The following is a 23,906-nucleotide window of genomic DNA, read 5'->3' as shown; positions in this document are numbered from 1 at the left end:
GTGAGATGGTTTCTGCTCTCGTCAGGAAACAATCACTAACAGCTGCTGACTGACCTTGTCGCTCCTCGGCTCCAGCAGCTGCGACGTCTTTGCTTTGGTTTGTCCGTTACTGTGAACGCTTTCACTCTTCTTCACCTGCAAACACACAACAGTTACATGGTGATGAAGGTTCTCAGTCTCAGTGGTCTCTCTAAGTTCTGTACCGTAGTCAACTGGACCTGTTTCAGTTTGTTGAAGACGTTTCACCTCTCATCCAAGAAGCTCCTTCACTTCTAACCAACTGGAGGAGCTGCAGGCATTAAACTCTGTATGGGAGTGTCCTTACAGTGTGTGGGAGTGTCCTTACAGAGTCGTTAGGGCCAGTTTGACATAGATGAAGAGGAGTAAAAGATGATGTTCTCTCCAGACAGCTAAACAACCAGTCACACCTCCTGGGCTCACCTAGCCTTAGCAACCCACATGAAGGCTGGTTGGACCAACCCCACACAAGTGGCCCTAACAACTCTGTGAGGGAGTGTCCTCACAGAGTTTAAAAGCCTGCAGCTCCTTCAGTTAGAAGTGAAGAAGCCTCTTGGACGAGACGTGAAACGTCTTCAACAAACTGAAACACGTCCAGTTGACGATGACACAACACATCAGTTACCACTCACATTATAAAGTTGTTGTCCTGTGTACACAATCTTCAGTCTCAGAAAAAAACCTTTAGCTGCGAGCAGATCCTTCTGGTTCTGGTTCTGACTGTCAGTGGACTGAGACGTGAACACAAAGTCTGTGCAGTATATTAATGAATCCAAACCTTCTTGGTGCTGGGAGCGTCTGGTCCAGGAGTACGAGGCTCAGATTTCACTGCCTTCGGTTTGGGAGGAGTTTTGCTGTCTGTGAAGTGAAGACATGTTATTGATGATGGATCAGTGACATCACTCTGAGGTCATCATCTCTTTCTGTTTACTGCCCCATTAAAGCTGAACTATGAACCATGTTTCACAGTGTCCTCACTGAATCTGATCACGAACAAACAGTGTCTGTTCACAGGTGAACACACCTGGACTGAAACGTCTTCAGTTTGAATTTGTCACAAACATTTTATTTATTTTGATTGTTCATCTGTTTTCGTCGCGTTTTGAGCTCTTCACATTTGTGATCACAGGACCACATACACACCTTCATACTACCTGTAGTGTTACATTTTAATATCCGTTAGAGCTGATGTCATTAGTCAATCAATATTAATATGGTGTTATTAAAAGCAAATCTTTGGTTCACCCATATGATTGTCTAGCGTAACAAATGATTAATGAGTTGGTGCCAGATAATATTATTATTGTTTCTCAGATTTTCCCAACAGCTCATGAAGAATGTGGGAAAATGTTTTATTCATCAACAACAATGTTAATAATTTATTTATGATTCATTTTAAGTAAAATGTCAAACAGTTGCTGGTTTCAGCCTCACATGAAGCTCCGGCTGCTGTTTTCTCTCTCTGACAGGAAAGTGAATCATTTTGGGTCTGAACTCATTAAAGTATTTAAACATGTGGTGACGTGAGACTGACGGAGGTTGTGGTAAACTTCCTCACTACACATCCTGCCTTTTACAGACATGTAGCTTTAAATCCCTTCAGTACTTGTATCACAGGTGTCGTGTGTTTGTACTCACTGGTCTTCTTGGCCGGAGCTCTTCCGTGAGACGATGCTGACGGAGAGTTTCCTCCGCTGTCTCCTCCTGACGAACCTTTATCGTCTCCGGACGTGGACGGTCCGGCGGTCACCTTAAAGTCACAGTTCTCCTTCGAGATGCGGAAAAGCTCCTGAACACAGAAATCCCAACATGAACTTCAGAAAAGACTCGTGTTACTTTAAAATGATTTATTATTTGAACTCATCTGTCAATGTTAGCTCATTAAATCATACGTAACTTGTGCAGTCACATGTTTTGCTCTGTTCAACAGCAGGTTTCATTATTAATTATTTATTCCATCATGAACTCTGATGGAGAAATCAGCAACAAAGTATCCGAGGACAAACTGATTTCTGAGGCATCGTTAAGTATCGGGTTAATTATTCCTCATGGTGCCTTCAGTGTACTGCATTCAAGTCAAAAAACAACAGGTGTGATTCTGTCCTCAGTCTTGTCTACAGGATCAACACCAGTAAAATATCAAACTACAGCACGAGCACGTACTTTGAGCTGGTGCAGGTTGGTGGCGCTCTTCCAGTCCTTGTCATCACGGATTCTCGTCATGCGGGGGAAGCGGATGGAGATGCCATCAGCCGTGTGCATCTCTGATTTAGAGAACTCTGCACCGGTGATCTCCCACACAGGAGCTTCCTGCAGCAGGAGAGACGTTCATGATGAGATACATGTAGCAACGCTTCCACAGTGTTACAAGGTCGTGAACATTAATGTTTCAGTGAAGAAGTCTGTGGATTTCATTGTCCTACACAGACGCTCCGAACACAGATCTTTATATGTAAATATTAGCATTTTAGCTCAATAGCTCCCAGGTCATGTGATCAATTGACTCAAAATCAATGTGCGATCATTTAACTACACTGGCCGCATGAGATACACCTCTTGTTTTTACATTTTACTTCTCTAAATATTTTTTATTAATTTTTATATGCAAATATTAGCATGTTAGCTCAATAGCTTCCAGGTCATGTGATCAATTGACTCAAAATCAATGTGCGATCATTTAACTACACTGGCTGCATGAGATACACCTCTTGTTTTTACATTTTACGTCTCTAAATATTTTTTATTAATTTTTATATGTAAATATTAGCATTTTAGCTCAATAGCTTCCAGGTCATGTGAATGACTCTCATCAAGAGAGAATCATTTGCAAATTGATTAAAAATGAAAATCAGTGTCACTGATTTAAAATCTCTTATTATTGGCAACTTTATTCGTCATCTCTGCGCCTGTGGACACTTTCTCACAGCTTCATCTGAGCTGCTCTGTAATAAATACAAAACTCTACGTCAGGTCGTCATTCATGTGATCGATTGAAGCCGTCTGTAGTTTAGAGGCGTATTGATTAATACGATTACGATCAAAACAAAATGATGATCACCAGTTTTTTCATGCCAGCTGTCCGTGTCCAGCTTCTTAAATGTGAGGATTTACTGCTTTTTTTGTCATTTATGACAATAAACATCTGACAACATCTGAAGACGTCACTTTGGCCTTTTGTGATGAGAAATTTAAAAAGTTTTTGACATTTTATAAACAAAAAAATTAATGAATTAATGGTGACAATAATATGCAGATTAATCAATTAATTGTAATCGTATTTTTAATTATCATTATAGTTAATAATCAAACTACACTGCTCACACACTACACTACTCCCATTTCTGCCAATAATAATAAATATATAACATATAAAATAAGAAAAACTTATAATAATATAATATAATATAATATAATAATCCCACAGTGATGTGATCTGAGCTTATCTTCCTGTATCTGCTTGGGTGCAGACGCTTTTCTGCTTGCTCTCGCTTCTGCTTGCCTTTTTTTCACTATTATTCTTTTTTTCTTCACTGAGAGATTACAGGCAGTGACTCCTCGATATTTATTAACCACTGGGAGCATAATTAATTGGAGATCAAGTATATTGCTGCCTCATTTCAAATTTTTTTCCCGGAACTCTTCAGCACTTTCTTAGCGAGGCCTAAGAAGTAGCACAAGCCTGTTAGCAGCTAAGGCTAACTAGCATCGCAACAGGATGCCACCCTTCACAACTGACGATTTCCACAAACTCATGCAGAAGATCACTTTGTTGGAAACCAAAATCCACAGATTAGAAGTTAATGTGGAGGTCAACGGACTGTGTGGAAATGAATCCACTCTTCCTTTCAGCAGACATGAGAACGCTAACACACAGCTACCTAGCACTGATAAGAAACAGGAGAGCCGTGATCTCCGCAGTCAATCTTCACATGGAAGTCCTCCCTGGAACACTCTTGGGGCAAAGCCAAAGAAGAACTCTGCTCCTTGGAACATGGATGGAAGAAAAACAGGAAGAACCGTCCACCCGGAGATCTCTGATGCTACCGGCTGGCCAGCACTACCATCCTCCTCCTGCTCTACTCCAATGCAGAGCAGGACACAGCCGTGGTCAGCTGCTAAAGGAAAGACCAACAGCAAACATCCCGTACAACAAACTGACAAAATGCAAAACAGATTTGCTCCACTACGCCGAGATTCTGCATCTCCATCTGATGACCTGTACCAGCAGTCTGAAATGCTCAAACAAGATTTTACTGATCTGTTGAGCACAGTCAGCTCCCTGGATGTTGAGGTTTTAATCAGTGGCCCCCTTCCACCAGTCAGAAGAGCTGCTGAGAGATTCAGCAGATTGATGGCACTGAACACATGGCTTTCCAAAGCATGCAATGTCCATTCTATGCACTTTTTGGACAACTTCAATTTCTTTTGGGACCGCAGACATCTTTTTAAGCAAGATGGACTCTTCCTAAATAGGTCAGGAGTCAAACTGTTTATGTCCAACATATCTTTCTGCCTGCATCACCAATCTGTTCCCTCCACCAAGGACAAGAGGCAAGACAGGCCGAAACAAACAGGAGATAATCACAAAGGAAACCGAGCACAACCCCCAGCTGAAGTGAGCTCCACTCATGAGAGACGTCAGGACAAACAGGAAGAGGATTCTCTCTGTGAGGTTCAACTGTCTACACCACCCCAAACCCCACCCAGTTCACCATCTACTGTGGGCATGTTGTCGCCTTCGTCCCCCCTCATGGAGTTCACTGACCAAATGAACAAGCTGGTCATCGCTGGCACACAGTTTACCCCCCGCCCTACTGCAATTTTCTCTCCTCTCATTCCCCTGAAACACCCTCAGCCTTCGGTGAAGTTAAGACACACACCACCCCCACCCCTTTCACACAGGCATCATCCTCCCCAAGCTGATAAGAGCTCAGCACACTTAGATCTTTCTGTCTCTTACTGCTGATGTTTTATGGGTCCAGGCTCTAAAGATGTCACTCCTGACTATTTCCAGCGAAAGTCGGGGCCCAGTGTACTGGAAGCTTCTTCAGTTCATGTTATGATCGGTAATAGAAAAAGAATGTTTAAATTGCCAAGAAACAGGGTAATGTCAAATTTAACATTCATTCCATGTCAGCGACAGTCAGTCCATAGTTGTATAGATACTGCTTCTAGCACATTGAATCTAGCAGTATTAAATGTCAGGTCATTAGCATGTAAATCATTTTTAATTAATGATTACATTGTACAGAACCACCTGGACTTTATGCTCTTAACTGAAACCTGGTTAGGCCGAGACAACAGTGCAGCAGTTCTTATTGAATCAACGCCTCCTAACTTCAGTTTCATGAGTGAAGCTAGAGTGGATAAGAAAGGAGGTGGAGTCGCCATTTTGTTTAATGAAACTTTCCAATGCAGGAAAATGTCGTATTGTAACTTCAACTCCTTTGAATACATTGCTGCTCAGTTGAGAGCCTCCTGTCGTGCAGTATTACTAACCATCTACAGGCCCCCGAGATACAATGCACTGTTTTTTGATGATTTTTCCAAATTACTGTCTATTATCTGCATTGAGTTTGACTGTGTGGTTATAGTGGGTGATTTTAACATTCATGTTGATAATGTGAAAGATGGATGTGCAAAGGAACTCTTAAATACTCTGGATATCTTTGGACTTTCTTAGCATGTGACAGATCCAACACATTACAAGGGCCACATTTTAGATCTAGTTATTTCCAAGGGTCTAAACATCTCTGATGTTGTGGTGAGTGATGTTGCTCTTTCTGATCATTACTGTGTTCAGTTTAAAATGACCATCCCTGCAAATTATAGCAAAGGAGAAGCAGAGGTGATAAAAAAGCTGTCTATTAACAATAGCACCGGTGCACTATTCACTCAGGCTTTTACATCATCACTAACTCTGCCCTCAGACTCTGTCGATGACCTTGTTGATAACTTCAGCTCCAATGTTATGACGGTTATGGATGCCATTGCTCCGATTAAGACCAAAGTTGTATCTGGAAGAAAAAAGTCACCATGGAGGAACGCCACCCTGGTGAAAGCTCAAAAAAGAGTGTAGGCAGGCTGAACGCAGAGAGCGAAAAACCAAACTCCAGGTACATTATGACATTTATAAAGAGAGTCTTCACATCTATAACCAAGAATTGAAAAAGGCAAGGCAGTCTTTTTTCTCTGAAATTATTAAAAATAACACCAACAATGACCGCACCCCATTCACTGTTGTCGACAGACTGACAAACCCCTCAATATCTGTTCCTCCTGAATTGCTGTCCAACAAATCGTGCAACGACTTTGCAGCCTTTTTTACAGATAAAATTCAGAGGATAAGACAAACAGAAAGTGGCTCCTTCTCAGGAAACTTGGTTATGTCACCAGTTCCTCCTCAATCTTCTAGACATCTAGAAAAGTTTCAACTCGTAGACCATGTATCTTTGACAGTAACGGTTAAGAATTTAAAATCCACGACCTGCTGCCTTGATATGCTGCCTACAAATTTGTTGAAAAATGTTTTTAATTGTCTTGCACCAGAAATATTGAGGATAGTAAATACTTCTCTTTTAGCAGGACTATTTCCCAAGGCCTTGAAAACTGCAGTAATCAAACCTCTTTTAAAAAAGCAAATTCAAAAATCAAAAATCAACAAATTCACTCTTTCTTGACCCAAAACAATCTCTTCAACGATTTCCAGTCTGGTTTTCGACCACACCACAGCACTGAAACTGCACTTATTAAGGTGTTAAATGATATACGCCTTAATACTGATGCATCAAGAACTTCAGTTTTGGTATTACTGGATCTTAGTGCTGCATTTGACACAGTTGATCACAACATGTTGCTCGACAGACTAGAGAAGTGGGTCGGAGTTTCTGGTACGGTGCTAAACTGGCTCAAATCTTATTTAGAAGATCGAGACTTCTTTGTGTCGCTAGGTAATTGTGAATCTGAGCGAACAAAGATGACATGTGGAGTCCCCCAAGGCTCTATCCTCGGGCCACTTTTGTTTAATATCTATATGCTCCCACTGGCCCAGATCATGGAGTATTATAACATCTCTTACCACTCATATGCTGATGACACACAGCTCAACATCACAGTGTCACCATATGACTACAGTCCATTACAGTTGCTGAGTGAATGTATCCAACAAGTCACTCAGTGGATGGGCCAGAACTTTCTCCAGCTCAATGCTGAAAAGACAGAAATCATTGTTTTTGGTCCAAAAAACGCAAGGCTTGAGGTCAGTGGCCAACTTCACTCAATTACACTAAAAACCACTGACCAAGCCAGAAATCTGGGTGTAGTTATGGACTCAGACCTGAATTTTAACAGCCACATAAAGACTATCACTAAATCAGCCTATTATCATCTCAAAAACATTGCACGAATTAAAGGACTTCTGTCTAAACAAGACATGGAAAAACTAGTTCATGCATTTATTCTCAGTAGGTTAGATTATTGTAATGGCGCCTTTACAGGTCTCAGTAAAAAATCAATCAAGCAGCTGCAGCTCATCCAGAATGCTGCTGCCAGAGTCCTGACCAACAGCAGGAAAATGGACCATATCACACCTGTCCTTAAATCCCTGCACTGGCTCCCTGTGAGCCAAAGGATAGAGTTTAAAATCCTGTTACTGGTCTACAAATCACTAAATGGTCTTGGGCCTAAATACATGTCAGAGCTGTTGGTTGGGTATGAAGCACCCAGAGCCCTCAGGTCATCAGGGACAGGTCTACTCAGTGTCCCCAGGGTCAGAACCAAGCAGGGTGAAGCTGCATTTAGCTTCCATGGTCCTCACCTGTGGAACAAACTCCCATAACACCTGAGATGTGCACAAACTGTCAGCTCATTTAAATCAGGGCTGACAAACATTACTGTTTACTGCAGCTTTCCTATAGTTGATAGTTTGATATCTGCGGTTGTGTCAATTTTTACTGTTTTAATTATTTTAAATTCACTGAAGCAATTTTAAGGCTTTGAATTACACCATGACTTTTATTCTCTCTGACTTTTATTTTCTTAATGTTTTGTTTTAATGTATTTTAAATGCTTTTAATGTAATTTTTCCATTTTAGCCTGCTTTCCTATTTCTTAACCTGTTTTAAAATGCTTTTAATGTAATTCTTATGCGCCTGTAAAGCACTTTGAGTTGCCTTGTGTCTGAATTGTGCTATACAATTAAACTTGCCTTGCTCCAATCACACACGCTCCGATCACACATGCTCCGATCACACACGCTCCGATCACAGCCGCTCCGATCACAGACGAACACAGCCGCTCCGATCACACACGCTCCGATCACAGACGCTCCGATCACACACGCTCCGATCACACACGCTCCGATCACACACGCTCCGATCACAGACGAACACAGCCGCTCCGATCACAGACGCTCCGATCACACACGCTCCGATCAGACGCTCCGATCACAGCCGCTCCGATCACAGACGAACACAGCCGCTCCGATCACAGCCGCTCCGATCACAGACGCTCCGATCACACACGCTCCGATCAGACGCTCCGATCACAGCCGCTCCGATCACACACGCTCCGATCACACACGCTCCGATCAGACGCTCCGATCACAGCCGCTCCGATCACAGCCGCTCCGATCACACACGCTCCGATCACACACGCTCCGATCACACACGCTCCGATCACACACGCTCCGATCAGACGCTCCGATCACACACGCTCCGATCACACACGCTCCGATCAGACGCTCCGATCACAGCCGCTCCGATCACAGACGCTCCGATCACAGACGAACACAGCCGCTCCGATCACACACGCTCCGATCACAGACGCTCCGATCACAGATGCTCCGATCAGACGCTCCGAACACAGATGCTCCGATCACACACGCTTCGATCACACACGCTCCGATCAGACGCTCCGATCACAGCCGCTCCGATCACAGACGAACACAGACGCTCCGATCACAGACGCTCCGATCACACACGCTCCGATCACACACGCTCCGATCAGACGCTCCGATCACAGCCGCTCCGATCACAGACGAACACAGCCGCTCCGATCACAGCCGCTCCGATCACAGACGCTCCGATCACACACGCTCCGATCAGACGCTCCGATCACAGACGAACACAGACGCTCCGATCACAGACGCTCCGATCACAGACGCTCCGATCACACACGCTCCGATCAGACGCTCCGATCACAGCCGCTCCGATCACAGACGAACACAGCCGCTCCGATCACAGCCGCTCCGATCACAGACGCTCCGATCACACACGCTCCGATCAGACGCTCCGATCACAGACGCTCCGATCACAGACGAACACAGCCGCTCCGATCACAGCCGCTCCGATCACACACGCTCCGATCACACACGCTCCGATCAGACGCTCCGATCACAGCCGCTCCGATCACAGACGAACACAGCCGCTCCGATCACACACGCTCCGATCACAGACGCTCCGATCACACACGCTCCGATCAGACGCTCCGATCACAGACGCTCCGATCACAGACGAACACAGCCGCTCCGATCACACACGCTCCGATCACAGACGCTCCGATCACAGATGCTCCGATCAGACGCTCCGAACACAGATGCTCCGATCACACACGCTTCGATCACACACGCTCCGATCAGACGCTCCGATCACAGACGAACACAGACGCTCCGATCACAGACGCTCCGATCACACACGCTCCGATCACAGATGCTCCGATCAGACGCTCCGAACACAGACGCTCCGATCACACACGCTCCGATCACAGATGCTCCGATCAGACGCTCCGAACACAGACGCTCCGATCACACACGCTCTGATCAGACGCTCCGAACACAGACGCTCCGATCACAGACGCTCCGATCACAGACGCTCTGATCAGACGCTCCGAACACAGACGCTCCGATCACAGACGCTCCGATCACAGACGCTCCGATCAGACGCTCCGATCAGACGCTCCGAAGAGTGAATCTCACCTCAGGATTGCGGATGATGAAGTCTGGATAATAGTTCTTGATGATTTTCAACCAGCCTGGGATTTTGCTCGGGTCCTGCGCACACAGTGACACACACACACACACACACACACACACACACACAGATTAACTCGATGATGTCATCACATGGGCTCCATGTTTCCCCTGCAGCCTGGGAGTGGATCCTCTCTGACCTTGCTGATTTTGATCACGTCCAGCTCTTTCTGGAGCCGGGCCAACATGGCGTCGTCGTAGCCTCCGGAGCACTTGGTGACTGTGCACCACTTCTTAGAGTCCGGGTCGTAACAGCCCATCAGGAAACTGGACATGATGCCCCCTGGTGGGTGGAAGAGCACACTCGGCATCAGGAGATCCTCCACAGGCTCTGATCAACACATTCACTGTTTAACTTCTCTTTAATCCACTCGTTCAGGCCCGTTCAGGCCCGTTCTGCTGTTCTGACGAGTGTTTCATGTGATTTGTTGTTTCTGCTCTGCGAGCTCGTCTTCATCAGCTGTGCTTTTTACATTTCCACCTGTTTTTATTTGTTCTGCCTCTGTTGTTACCGGCTCATTAACAGCCTCCTCACTGACTCACATCTCATCTTCAACATGACTTCCTCTCCTCACGCTCTGTTCTGTTGTGTTGTGTTGTGTATATATATAAACATACATATATATAAAATATAACACTATAACACACTGTAGATAATGTTTGTGTGTTTACAGACCGTTGGAGCCTTTTCCATAGAAAGCTCCGAGCACCACCAGGTCAGCTGTGTCGGCCATCGCCCCCTCGTTCAGATAGTCCTTCTTCACCTTCAGCCAGTGACGCTTCCCCGGCTCATAGCTGCCCTGAAACAAACAAACAATAACACACACAGAGAGCTTTAACATCATCCTGTTTACACACACACACACACACAATCAGTTTGTTTCCATTGGAGATAAAAAGCAGCTCACCTTTATGTCTTTCAGCACCAAACCTTCGAGTCCCTCTCTGATGACCCGAGTGATCATATCAGCCAGATCTCCTGCCCTCTGACACACACACAGACACACACACACACACACACACACACACACACACAGACACACACACACAGACACACACACACACAGACACACACACACACACACAGGTTATAACCAGCTGTAAACACATGTACACATCAGGCAGGCAGCTGAATTCAGAGTTGTGCTCACAGTGACGTGCTTCATCTCTGAGAACAGGATCCTGTTGGGGACTTCAACCATGTTGTCATGAAGGAACTTCCTGCGTTCACGCAGAGGCCTGCAGGACAGAACGGCATGATGGGAAAATATTAGACAGGTTCTATTATTCAATGTGAAAAGAAACTTCTTCAGGAGGAAAAAAGAAACTTAAAGGAACCTGGGGCAGGATCAAGAAATAAGACTCAATAGTGACACGACGACTGTTGCGGCCGTCATGGTAACGGCCGTAGCAGAATCCATCACTACCCGAACACTAGTTTGGGTCCACCGCGCTTGTCTTCTTCCCGTATCAAAGGACGCACATTCAGCGTCATCTGACGTCACGTCCGCAGGACTGCGCGGGAAATTCAGACCTGAATTGCAGCACATCATGCAGCACACAGCCGGTTCAAGGCAACGGAGAGAAACGTGGGTGGGCTCATTCTTTGTGGTTTTGAACGCTTCATCACCCATTAGCATTAAAAAACTTAAAATGCAAGTTTATTTGTTCACAGATCCTGCCCCAAGTTCCTTTAATGTGTGAAGCATTTTTTTTCCCAGGAGAAAATCAAACACACACAAATAAAAAACCTGACAGTGTTTTTCACTGAAAAAATCTGCTGAAAACTTGAAAACTTTTCTCCAGCTCATCTGTATTTATTATTTATTCATTATTTATTTTGTTATTTAGTTTTTTCCAGGTGAAAAACGATCACTTAGGAAAACAAATTCAAATATTTTACTATCTTTTTTAATGTCATAAAAACACATCACCTCTCCATGAGGCTCACACCGTTGAAGTAGATACAGTCGAAGACAAAAAGACACACTTTGGCATCTTGAAAGGCGGCTTTCTGAGGGAGACAGTGACGACAACCAGCCGTCAGAAGAGAAACACGTCATACATTCATGTCAACAACAGGTTCACTCTGTCTGTGGCATCCTCACCTTGTGGACACCCAGAGTCCCGAAGGGCAGAGGTTTACTGGTCTTTGTGTCAATGAGGAGGACTTCAGCGTCCAGTATCATGCTGTGTCCTCCAGGGAACGCCTGAGGGATGAACTCTTTGAAGTGAGCCACCTGAAACACAGACAGGGACACAGATTAAAACATCTACACAGCAGGACTGGAGACGCTGGAAACTAACGGTTTAAATAATAAAGTGCATCGTTCTGCACCTGACGTACATTATACATCGTTTCATGTCTTTCTGCTGTCCACCTTCATCTGAACCATTCTGCAGCTTCATCGTTCATCACAACAGAAACATTAGAAACACTGTAATTAGACTCAGCCCGCTGAATGTTAACCTCACATTAACATAAATGAGCTAATTACAGTGGCTGAGGGTCATTACCCTCATCAGGCTGATGGGCGGCATGTTCAGGGCAACATGTCTGCAGCCAGCAGGACGAAACAGAAACCAGCAGCCGTCCCAGGAGGGAACGACAACAACGCTGGTGTCATCATCATTAACTCCATTTACATTGACTTTAATATTACACTAATAATCTGAATACAAAAGCCTCATGTGACCACTTCAGTCCTGAGAGACCGGCCCGATCAGAAGAGCTGCATGTGAACATTTGATCATCTGATGAGAAGGGAAACATATTTTTTCAAAGTAAACGTTTTAATACCTTGGCATCGCTGACAGTCGATATGATGTCAATTACAAAAGCATAATTGTAAATATTAGTAAGGCTTTGGACAGATGGTCAGCGCATGGCCTCGCTAATCTACATCAACTCCTTCAGCGTGGCAGCCTCGAATCATCTGAACCGTGAAGAGGAATCCACACTTCCTAAACCAGGAACTTTTTAACAAAACATAGAGAGTGGCATAAAGTCCTGGAACCCAACTGAGGAGTTTTTAGTGTCACAGATAACGGGAATAAAAAAGGTATTGGCCATCTCTACCAGATATTTCTAGGTATGAACCCAAATGATATACTACAGATAAAAGAAAGATGGGAAAATGAAATGAATACAGACATACAGCAGGACATGTGGGAAGAGAAATGCACTGAAGCACATTAAGTAACTAATTCAAATACGTGGCGGGAATTCAGGTGGAAGGTAATAACATTTTTTCGGACACCAGAAATCGTGTCTAAAATGGGCCACACACTCAGATCGATGCTGGGGAAACTGTGGGACACAAACTGGTAACCACACATATATTTTGGGTATTCCCTAAATCGTCAGTGATTTTGTACCCTCTCGTTTAGATGCAGGCTTCAGAAAATGGTCAAAATTAAAAACATTTTGGGAGAGAGTGTTTGAGGCACTGAGGTTAGTGTTCAAGCAAAGTTTCATGAAGGATCCAAAGGAGCCAGGGGGAGTGATACCATCAGGCATCAATGGAAGAGGCAAAAACTACCGTCTACAACACAACTGACAGCAGCACTAACGTACCACAACTAAGTGGCTGAAACCTGACCGACGTTTACTCTGTGGACAGAGAAGACTTTACCAGATGGAACAGATAACTTTAACTCCAAACAGACGTATTTAATGAAAGGTGGAGCTCTTTTTATATTTAATATATAATAATATATATTTAATTTCATCTTATTAATCAAAATGTGAAACAGCAACGTGATGACTGTAAAAGTTGCTGAAATAAAAATAAAAACTAAAGTTCTAAAAAAAAAGCAAAGTTTTAATGTGATTGTTTCTCTGGTGGAATAAAAATATTGTTTCTGTGCTTGTTCGCCTCACGTCAGAGCAACGTTAGGTGACAACATGGCATAATTCAAAACTTTTAATTATTAAGAACTTTTATAATCAGTTCGTCTGTTGGTGCCTCGATCATCTTCACACTTCACTCCAACATGTTAAATCTTGGAGATGTTTTTGTCTCATTTATAGTCGACATGTCTGATTTCACTTTATATCACCTAAAAACATTTCAGTCAGATAAAAGATGATTTCCAGCAACAAAACCTATCTGACTTATCTTTTTGAGTGCTGTGAGGTTCTAGCAGGTGAACCGGCTGTAAAAGTGGAAATTAAGTTCAAATAATTGCTCAGCTTTGTTAATTAAACACCTGAACATACAAGAACTTCATGCTCAGCTGCTGCAGCCTCTCTGGGACTGTAAACACCTCATCGTCTCATCAGATCACATTAGTTAGTGTCCCTGTAAAGAGTTCAGCTGAAACATCTCATCAGAATGATTTCCACTCAACTGAAGAAATATTGTCCATGTAACGACAGCTAGTGACAGCAGAAGCTCAGAAATATACTTTTATCAACGCAAACTCCTGCACACAGCAGCAGCCTCTAGTGGCTTAAAGAGCTAATTAACATGAAGTTTAAGCTCTCGACCTCACGCTGAGACAAGAAACTCGCTGTGGGAAGTGTTTAAATTTCACGCTGAGAAAATACCTTCTAGTTCCTGATCCTGCAGGGAGACCTGAGCAGATGTGTGTCTGTGCACAGGCTGCGTGCGTGTTTCAACTGTGTGTGTGTGTGTGTGTGTGCGTGTGTGTGTGCGTGTGTGTGGACTGACTTTGTGTGGCAGCACTGGCTTCAGGCTGCGGCTGAAGTAGCTGAAGGTGTCTCCGTTCTTGTGGACCTGCACTCGCTCTCCGTCATACTTGATCTCAGAGTACATCCCGTTGGGACATTTCTTCATGGCGTGCTCGATGGATTTACACGCCTCCGCCTGGAACCACAACAAAAAAACAATCATTCAGCACATCGGCAGGGAGCCGCAACTCAGGTCCGTGTTCAGGTCAGTGTTCAGGTCCGTGTTCACGTCAGTGGTCAGGTCCGTGTTCGCGTCAGTGTTCAGGTCCGTGGTCAGGTCCGTGGTCAGGTCCATGGTCAGGTCCGTGTTCAGGTCCGTGGTCAGGTCCATGGTCAGGTCCGTGGTCAGGTCCGTGGTCAGGTCCATGTTCGCGTCAGTGTTCACGTCAGTGTTCAGGTCCGTGTTCAGGTCAGTGGTCAGGTCCGTGTTCAGGTCCGTGTTCAGGTCAGTGTTTGCGTCAGTGTTCGCGTCCGTGTTCAGGTCCGTGTTCAGGTCAGTGTTCACGTGTTCAGGTCAGTGTTCAGGTCAGTGTTCACATGTGTTCAGGTCCGTGTTCAGGTCAGTGTTCACATGTGTTCAGGTCCGTGTTCAGGTCAGTGTTCACGTGTTCAGGTCAGTGTTCACCTAAAACCTCATGTATCCTCTCAGTGTTGCAGCAGTCAGAGACATTCAGTCAGTGACTGTGGCTCTGGTTGCTCTGGCTGTTGTGATGCGTCCTGCATCACTGGCACTCGTCAGCCTGTTGGTAGCTTTTCAGCCGACTGAGCATGTTGAATCAGCGGTGAGAGAAGTCTCTCTGATTGGCTGTTCAGCTCAGTGAATCAGTGCACAAGAAGAGAAACAGTAGATAAAGTGAAACCCCTCGAGCCTGTCGCTGAACCAACAGGAGCCAGAGAGCTCACAGCGACGCTGTTCTCCATTAACACAGAGAGAGGTTCATCATAACAGTTTGTTTATCTGCAGTCTTCTGGTTTCTCTTCTTGAATACTGAATACAGACTGCTGCCACCTGCTGGTGTGGACAGGTACTTCCTCTCACACAGGTGCAGAAGGTTCGAGCTGGTTGGCTGAAGTCTTTGCAGTGCAGCTTTTTGGCAACAGGCAGCACCGTCGCCTCTCGTTCAGTGCCGTCAGTTTAATGTTTCTGAACCTGACGGGCAGCGTTTATCTTCTGCAAACTGATGTTACAAAAATAAAATTCAACCTGAAACTACAGAACGTGTGAACCTGTGGGAAGTTTATTTGTGAAGTGTGATGCAGCTGCAGTTCATTTTACTTTACTTTTATACTGACAAATCAAAAGTCTGCTGTATAACGTGCAATTTAATGGTCTGCAGGTTTTTTGGAAAACACATTTTAAAACATGCTGAGTTAATACTGTCATTTATAAAGAGGGAGTCAGTCGAAGGTTATCTGTGAGGTCCAGCTGCTTCTTGTTTGGTTTCTTGTGATGAAAAATCAGCTGCAGACACTTTGAGCATCTTATTCTCTCCATGTTGTGAAGGTTTCCATAATGTGAGACCCCTCAGACTCATTAAGTCCTCTGGCAGACAGCGACTCAATGAATGCTGCTTTGTTTATACTGAATGTGTCGACGTCTCTATCTATTAAAAGAGGTTTTCTGACAGATTGAGAGGAAAATGTTTTATCTCAATCATTTTTCTTGCAGACAACAGTATAAAGAGCTTGTTGAAGCCTTTGAGTTATAAAGAAGTCAGATGGAGACAAAAACATCTCTTTAAATCATTCAGCTGTTCAGGAGGTCACATCTTCTTTCTGACCTTTTTTCTTTTGAAATTCAAAGTTATTAAACTGTAGACTAATAGACTGGTTTTAAATATCTTAAAAACTAAAAGTATTGTCTTTGGTCCACGACATAGTCTAACTAAAAATCCTACACTTAATTTACAGATTGTAGGACAATCAATCAAACAAGATGATAAAGTAAGACTTTTGGGCATTGCCCTTAGTAACACACTTTCGTGGTCTGAACATATCAATCAAATTGTGGCCAAGATGGGTAGAAGTATTGCTGCTGTTAGGAAACGTGCTACCTTTTTAACACCTGCAATTCGCAGACAGGTAGTACAAACATTGGTGTTGTGTCATCTTGATTATTGTTCAGTTATTTGGGCTTCTGCACCCAAGTCTGAGCTTAAAAATTACAAACAGCTCAAAATAGGGCAGCTAGACTTTCTCTTGATTGTTCTTATAGATCTAGTGTTGACCAAATGCATTCTTGTCTTAGATGGCTGAAGGTTGTTTATAGGTTATCCAGCAGTTTATTGTAATTTATTCTAAACATTATTCACAGCAAGTATCCTACAGCCCTTTCTAATCAGATTGGTTATAATGCTGATGTTCATCACTACAGTACCAGAGCTTCAACTCAAGGTCTACTTGCATTTCCACGACCCAGAACTAATTCAATGAGAAGCACCGCTGTATAAAGAGCCGCTTCGTTATGGAACACTCCTTTAAATATTAGGACTAATATTAATATTACTAATACTAACATTACTTTATATATTATAGTTTTACTATTCCAAGTAAAAAAGCATTTAAGAAACATGTAAAGTCACTTTTCAGACCTGAGAGTTACTAGTTTTTAACGTTATCATTTTGGGAACTGTTTTTCTCTTTTCTTCTGTTCCTTTCTCTTTTATTGTAACTGGATCTGTGAATTGTTGTTTCATATTGAACTTTTTGAAAAGGACCCCAGGAAGATTAGCCTGGCGTTTGTGCGTCGGCTAATGGGGATCCTCAATAAACAACAAACAATAAACAATAATCAATCAGTTATGGAGAGTCAGGTACACACCAACATGGGCTGGACGGGGGTCATGAGCGAGGCCTCCACAGTGAGCAGTTTCCTCGGTCCTGAACCGTTCGACGCCTCCTGCTGATTCCTCAACACCCGCTCGATCACATCGCCCAGATTACGGGAGGCCTTGAAGGCATCGTAGGCGTTTGGATCCACGGCGTCCAAACTGTGATAATGAACGAGGAGTTCAAGCTCGGTATGAAAAAATAAACTATTTATGAACTTGTAGGGAGAAACTTACACGTGTTTTGCTCCAGAGTTCATTTTCAGGTCGTGTTTAATTAGCCGAATGATGCACTTCAGGTCGTTACCGGTGCATCTGTGAAGAAAAGAAACAGCAGATTACCACTGAGGTCAAACTGTGAAACAAACTAATCACAGCAATTATGACCAGAAAGACACTAAAACAATAAAACAGAAGAAGTGAATAAAAAATAATTAAATTAAGAAGTCTGTTGATGCACTTCAAGACACGTTAATTCTCTGGCTTTTAATCGTGTTAACATGATTTATTGTGTCTAAATTAAAGATAACCTGCTTCTATTTTAATGTAGCCCTGTTATACACTAATGTCTTTATACCCTGAACCTGCCAGAGGCTTTAAAAGGCACATTTTCTTTAAAAAAAAAAAAAAAATTACATCATTTGTCAAAGTCAGAAACTAAACACAGGAATGTGGTTGGATTTTCACATGTCTGACGGTTTGACATTTATTATGATCGCTTCTGTCAGCAAATCTGAGCTTAAAATTGTTATTAAGTGTTATTTTATTAAAAACGACTTCATGCTTCTCGTCTCAAACATTATTCTGTTTGTTTTTGTCAACAAATCCCACAAAAAGACCAAAGTAACCAGAGCTGTGCCGGTCCGACTCAACACCTTCTGACCTTTCTACCTTTTTATAAACTGATCATGTGACCTGTGTAAAATGTGTCATTCACCAAGTTTCTTTCCTTTTGTCTTTTTTAAAGGGAGCAGAAGTAGAAGAACTGTTTTTAACAACTGAATAACTTTATCTGTTCTGTTTTCCGGCCCAGTCCAGTTAATCTCACAGGATGAAGTACTGTCTCACTTCTTGGCGATTTCCTCCAGCTCACTCTGCTGCTCGTCCTCCTTGGTCAGCTGGGCAAGGCGAGTTAGGGAGGCGTCTACTTCCTGGATGGTCAAGAGGCTCTTGGCTGCCGCGGGGAACGATTTACTCTCCTCGAAGAACATCCTCACCGTCTCAGACACATCGCCCTGAACACAGACAAACACAAACACGTTACAAACACGTGCCGATTCATTTCTCTGTGAGCGTTCTCGGGACACGTCAGGAGAAGATAAGAAATGTATTTCCAATCTGACGATAGCAAAAACACTTTAGTTGTGAAATAAAACATTCAGCACTTGTTTCTGAACATGTGGATCACTGACCTGCTCCAGATCGCGCACCATGTCGTCCTGGTTGCATCTGAACATGCGGCTGAAGAGTTTAACGATCTGCTTGTCGTTGAGGTTGTAGACACTTTTGACGACGCCCGGCAGGAGCAGCTTCACCGTCAGGTAAAGATCTCCGTGGAACTTATCTGAGAGGGAAGAACAGAGCTTTCAGGCAAACATCCAGCAGCAGAAATCTGCTAAAGCCCACAAACGAACCCACAGACCAACCTCCTCCTGAGCCCTTCCTGAGGAACTTCTCAATGATCTGTGTCTTGCTGTTGTAGCTGTTGTTTTCTGCCACCATGGCACACAGCTTTCTAAACTCTCTGAAGAGGCAGTCCTTGTGCTGCGGGTCACACAGCTGGGCCGACAGCGCGCTGCCTTGACTCACTTTGGCGGGGGAAGCCGACGGCCCGGGGCTGGAGGCCGAGCTGCCGGCCTTCGCAGCTGACAGGACAGAGACGAGGAAAATACATTTCAGCCATCAGCCATTGCTAATATTTTCTCTGAAACATCTGAACCTACATGATAACAGTTACCTCACAGTTTAGAAAAAACACACATGTCCACATTCAGCCGTCTCAGGAGACTTCCTGTCCTAGTTGTGTCTCTCAGGCTGCATGCAAATCAGTTTTCTGCTTCTTCAAATTTAAAGATGTTTCTCATTATTTATACTCGTGTTTTTCATTTTTAGTAATATGAGATTATTTTTTATTATTATAATATTATTTTTTTTAGTTTTTAATGTTGACAGCTGATGGTGCGTCACAGAATCAGTCCTGAATGTGTCAATGATTTGTGAGAGCGTGCAGCAGGAATCAACTTGTATAAATTGTTTATGTTCTGTGAATTTATGTTTTTGTGCCTTTCTGCAGAAAGAACGTCACAACCTGATGTGAACTGAACATCTACATGTTTGTCTGTACAGTCTGAACCTCACTGTCTGCGGCTCAGATCAAAGATGATCCTTTTGAGCTGTTAGTAGCTTCAACAACTGTTTTTAATATTTGTAATACTTCCTCTTTTGTGATTGGCTTCAGACCCAATACAAACAGAGATGTTGAACAATTCTGATTTCCGATTTTTTTAAGTCTGACCGGCCGCGGCGGCGAGCAGCATGTGTGTAAATGTGACCGGCACAGAATCACAGTTATCTGACGCTGGTCAGCTGGTCACAGCCGGTCATGCTGAAATCCAGGCGAGTCCTGTCTCTAAATAAGAAACCACAGGACCTGAGATGTCGGATCTCACCAGTGAAGCCTGAGAACTTGCGTGGAGCGTTGGTAGATGGGTCAGCAGGAGGAGCCATCAGCTGACCGCTGGTGTTCATCTTGGCCTGCACCTTCTTCTTTGGACTCGCATTGACTTTGGCCATCAGGTCTACAAGAGAAGAAGAACAGAAAAGTGAAACAACAGCTTCAACAAGAACAAACACGTTACAAGTCACTCGTCAACAAGACACGAGCAAAGATTTTACTGATGACTGAACATTTCAGTGTAAAAACGTGTCCCTGTTGTACCTGACACGTGTTTATTAATGAGCTCCTTGTCCTCGTCCTGCAGCTCCTCCCAACCCTCCAGATCTGTGATGTCCTCGATCTTCTTGGTGGTGGCTCTGGCTCTCTCCAGCTTCTCAAATATACACTTCACATGGTACCACTCCTTCATGTCTCCTGCTGACTCACTGAAAGGGTTCGGCACGACCTTCCCTATCCGCACTACGCCCTTCTGGATTTTGTCCTTGCATTTCTTACAGCCTGCGGTGCCTCGTTTGGCGTACTCCACCAGGAACCTCTGTTCTGCCATGTCTGGCTCTGCGGAGAAACACTGATGGAGGGACGGCTGGGCAGGAGCGTTCTGGAGGAGTTGGTGCTTATCGAATACCGAAGAGGACTGATGGATCTGAACAGCTGAAAAGGCTCGACACAGTTTCAGGAGCTGCTGACACCTGACAGGTGTTGTGAGAGCTTGTCGGCCTGCACAGACAGTCTTACGAGCAAGAAAGATGATCCGTCTCTGCATCCAGCTGGGACGGAAGGAAAGTTACAACCTAAAGACAGAAAAGAGACTGTATGTAGTTTAATGGTAGCACCGCTTCCCAATATACACATTAAAGGGGCAAAGTGAGACCTTTAAGGGGTAATCATGGTAATTCAGATGATGGTGATAATTATTCACTTATGTTCTTAATTAGAGCTCAACCAATATTTCAATCAGCTGATAGTATCAGCCAATATTGGTCCATCACAGATATATGGGTAACTGCTCATATGTTGCCTGATGTGCGCTGATATCAACACTGACTTTTACAGAACAAAATGCAGAAGAAGATTCTCAGCGAGGTTCAGTTTCATTGCATTGATGTCACTTTGGACAATAGTTTGTTAAACTGTGGTACGAGTGTTTGAGCTCCAGTCAGACAATCACTTCACTACTGTGTATTTTCATCCTTATATCATTTTTAACTCTTTATTATATGTATGTATTTGTGTTTTGTATGAGCTGATGTCAAAAGTATATCTATATATCTGGGATTGTTTTTGCTTGCTTATAACGATATGAGGCCCATAAGTCTGTTATGAGTTGAGCTTTAGTAAATCAAAACCTTTGATTATATCAAGTTACATTCCCGCTTGTTTAGTGTCATCAGCCAGTGTCAGAGGATTATAAAGCTCCTCTTGGCTCCTTCAACATGTTCACCATTAAACACTGAGGGCCCATCTGAACACACAGCTGGACTAATTAACATACAACATAAAGAGTACATGGACAGTGTTTTACATCGTGACACAAATACAAGTTTTATTAGCTTTCTAATGTCACGCTTACAGGCACAAGCTGTAGGCAAAGGTCTGCAGTTCAATATAATCAAGTCTAATGACTTCAGACCGACAATATGATTTCTGTGAATCCAACTAACTGACCAGAACACCAGATAACTCTGCTAGCTACCGCTGCTACACTGCTAGCTACAGAACCGCTTATTCCCATACACACGTTAACTTATCAAAAGGTAGAGAAACTCCGTTCAACACAACGTAACTTCAGTTTGAAGACAGGGCCTCCATCTTCTGTTACTAAAGCATTCAAACATGAACGTTAGCCGGTGTTCAAGAGACGTTTCAGTCTGCTGACACGACGGCAATTGTTTGGCTAACTAGCTAGCTACTTGATTAGCTTCGCTCCACTCCCTCTGTTACACAGATACAGACAGCTAGCCGGGCTAGCCACAGATCTCACACCAACTACTGGTCATAAATTAACATGTGGCTGATATCTCTGTACACATTTAGCTGCCGTACCTTGTAGAAGTCTAGTCAAACATAACAGCACGGTTTACATTTCTATTCTTCTCATTGTTGTGAGCCAACAGCTCACCACCGTCAAGTCCACTCCAATTACAAAATGACGGTGCAGCACACTTCCGGTTTGGTTCTGCAAAATAAAAGCTTTAAACCTGAACATTTTGTATTCCTTTCATATAGAGTGTATAAGATTACGTGTTCAGCCCTGACAGACCGATCACACACTGTTACCTCATCTCTTAATCCTGCAAGGGTCGTCATTTACACATTTAGATCTGTTTGTGCTTTATTTCGTAGAATAAATAGCGCTCTTCCGGTAACTTCTGATTAGCTTGACGCGACTAGCCGAAGCTAAAGCTAACCCAGCAGGACTCCGTCCAGCAGCGTGCAGCTCCACAGCGCAGAGAGGCAGAGCTTCAACCAGGGAGCAGGGTCAGATACTGCCACCTGCTGACCCGGAGGACCTCACACACACACACACACACACACACACACACACACACACACACACACTCACACACACACACACACACACACACACTCACTCACTCACACACACACACACACACTCACACACACACACTCACACACACACACACACACACACACACACACACACTCTCACACACACACACACACACACACACACACACACTCACACACACACACACACACACTCACACACACACACTCTCACACACACACACACACACACACACACACACACACACAAACACACACACACACACACACACACACACACGAGATAATTATTAGTTGTGTGTTAAGTGAGAGCCGCAGACATACATCCCCTTCCTCATACTGTGGTCAGGTTGGATACACTTTACTGATCACCAGAGTGTAACCAGCTGTAAATATCTACAACCTATTGATCCCTCAACATTACAGCTGCTCAATAAATATCCGAATATCCAACATAAGACTGACAAACACGTGAGACCGGTTTATATTTCTATATGTCATCTATATTTCATCTATATGTCATCTATATTTCATCTATATTCTGTGAGCAGTAAAACGTACAACAAAAAATAAAACTGCATTTTTTGGACCCACTTCTGAGTTTGCTCAACAGATATTCAGATCTGTTTGTCAGGTCGGAACAAGATCCACAAGCTTACTGCAGGTCGGTACCGCTGCCTTCACTGACTCCAGAAACATGGTGAGCAAATGGACTTTAATAATCGTCACTCACTTATTTTGGATCAAAACTTCAGTCGTTCCTTTGAATTAGTTTTATTTTATTGCTTTTTCATTTTCATTTTGTATTTAATCTTTTTTCTACATGATAAAATAATCAATTAGGTTATTAATGTTATTATTAACATTATTATTATTATTATTATTATTATTATTATTATTATTATTATTATTATTGTCATTGTGTTTGTTGTTATTATTGTTCGTTGAAACGGTACCTCCTACAGTAATGGATCCTACCATCTCCCTCTTGTTTTGTAAAATGAATCAACAGTCAGTACCGAGCAGCCAGTACCGAGCAGTCAGTACCGAGCAGAACTACACCTGGACACGCGCCCTGCGGGCCGTCAGCTGCGCAGCCCGGCTTCATATATTTCCGACTGAACTTTAATG

The 23,906-nt window shown here is 43.6% G+C and overlaps 1 protein-coding gene across 3 annotated transcripts in view; it reads right to left on the bottom strand.

The window, feature by feature from the left end:
• The window catches only part of lig3 (ligase III, DNA, ATP-dependent), a 37,648-nt gene that overhangs the window by 1,216 nt on the left and 12,526 nt on the right, over positions 1–23,906 (bottom strand). The window contains exons 1-20 of one of the 3 annotated variants that reach the window (XM_084374081.1): positions 22,524–22,626; positions 20,508–21,037; positions 20,239–20,367; positions 19,216–19,434; positions 18,982–19,133; positions 18,638–18,804; positions 17,807–17,884; positions 17,563–17,731; positions 14,722–14,877; positions 12,154–12,285; positions 11,980–12,059; positions 11,197–11,284; positions 10,954–11,031; positions 10,722–10,845; positions 10,186–10,328; positions 9,992–10,066; positions 2,182–2,328; positions 1,657–1,807; positions 797–876; positions 55–135 (exon numbers count right to left, since the gene is read on the bottom strand). In XM_084374081.1, coding sequence (XP_084230207.1) covers positions 55–135; positions 797–876; positions 1,657–1,807; positions 2,182–2,328; positions 9,992–10,066; positions 10,186–10,328; positions 10,722–10,845; positions 10,954–11,031; positions 11,197–11,284; positions 11,980–12,059; positions 12,154–12,285; positions 14,722–14,877; positions 17,563–17,731; positions 17,807–17,884; positions 18,638–18,804; positions 18,982–19,133; positions 19,216–19,434; positions 20,239–20,367; positions 20,508–21,009 — 2,751 coding nt within the window. In that variant the 5' untranslated portion in view covers positions 21,010–21,037; positions 22,524–22,626. Of the gene's footprint in view, positions 1–54; positions 136–796; positions 877–1,656; positions 1,808–2,181; positions 2,329–9,991; positions 10,067–10,185; positions 10,329–10,721; positions 10,846–10,953; positions 11,032–11,196; positions 11,285–11,979; positions 12,060–12,153; positions 12,286–14,721; positions 14,878–17,562; positions 17,732–17,806; positions 17,885–18,637; positions 18,805–18,981; positions 19,134–19,215; positions 19,435–20,238; positions 20,368–20,507; positions 21,038–22,289; positions 22,387–22,523; positions 22,627–23,906 lie in introns of those variants that run through there. The other 2 variants (XM_084374079.1, XM_084374080.1) reach the window with 2 other exon arrangements.

Source organism: Pagrus pagrus, assembly GCF_965226575.1.
Source record: "Pagrus pagrus genome assembly, chromosome: 14".
Taxonomy (NCBI): Eukaryota; Metazoa; Chordata; class Actinopteri; order Spariformes; family Sparidae; genus Pagrus; species Pagrus pagrus.
Note: the sequence above shows the minus strand (reverse complement) of the source record. Positions and strands in the feature narration are given on the sequence as shown.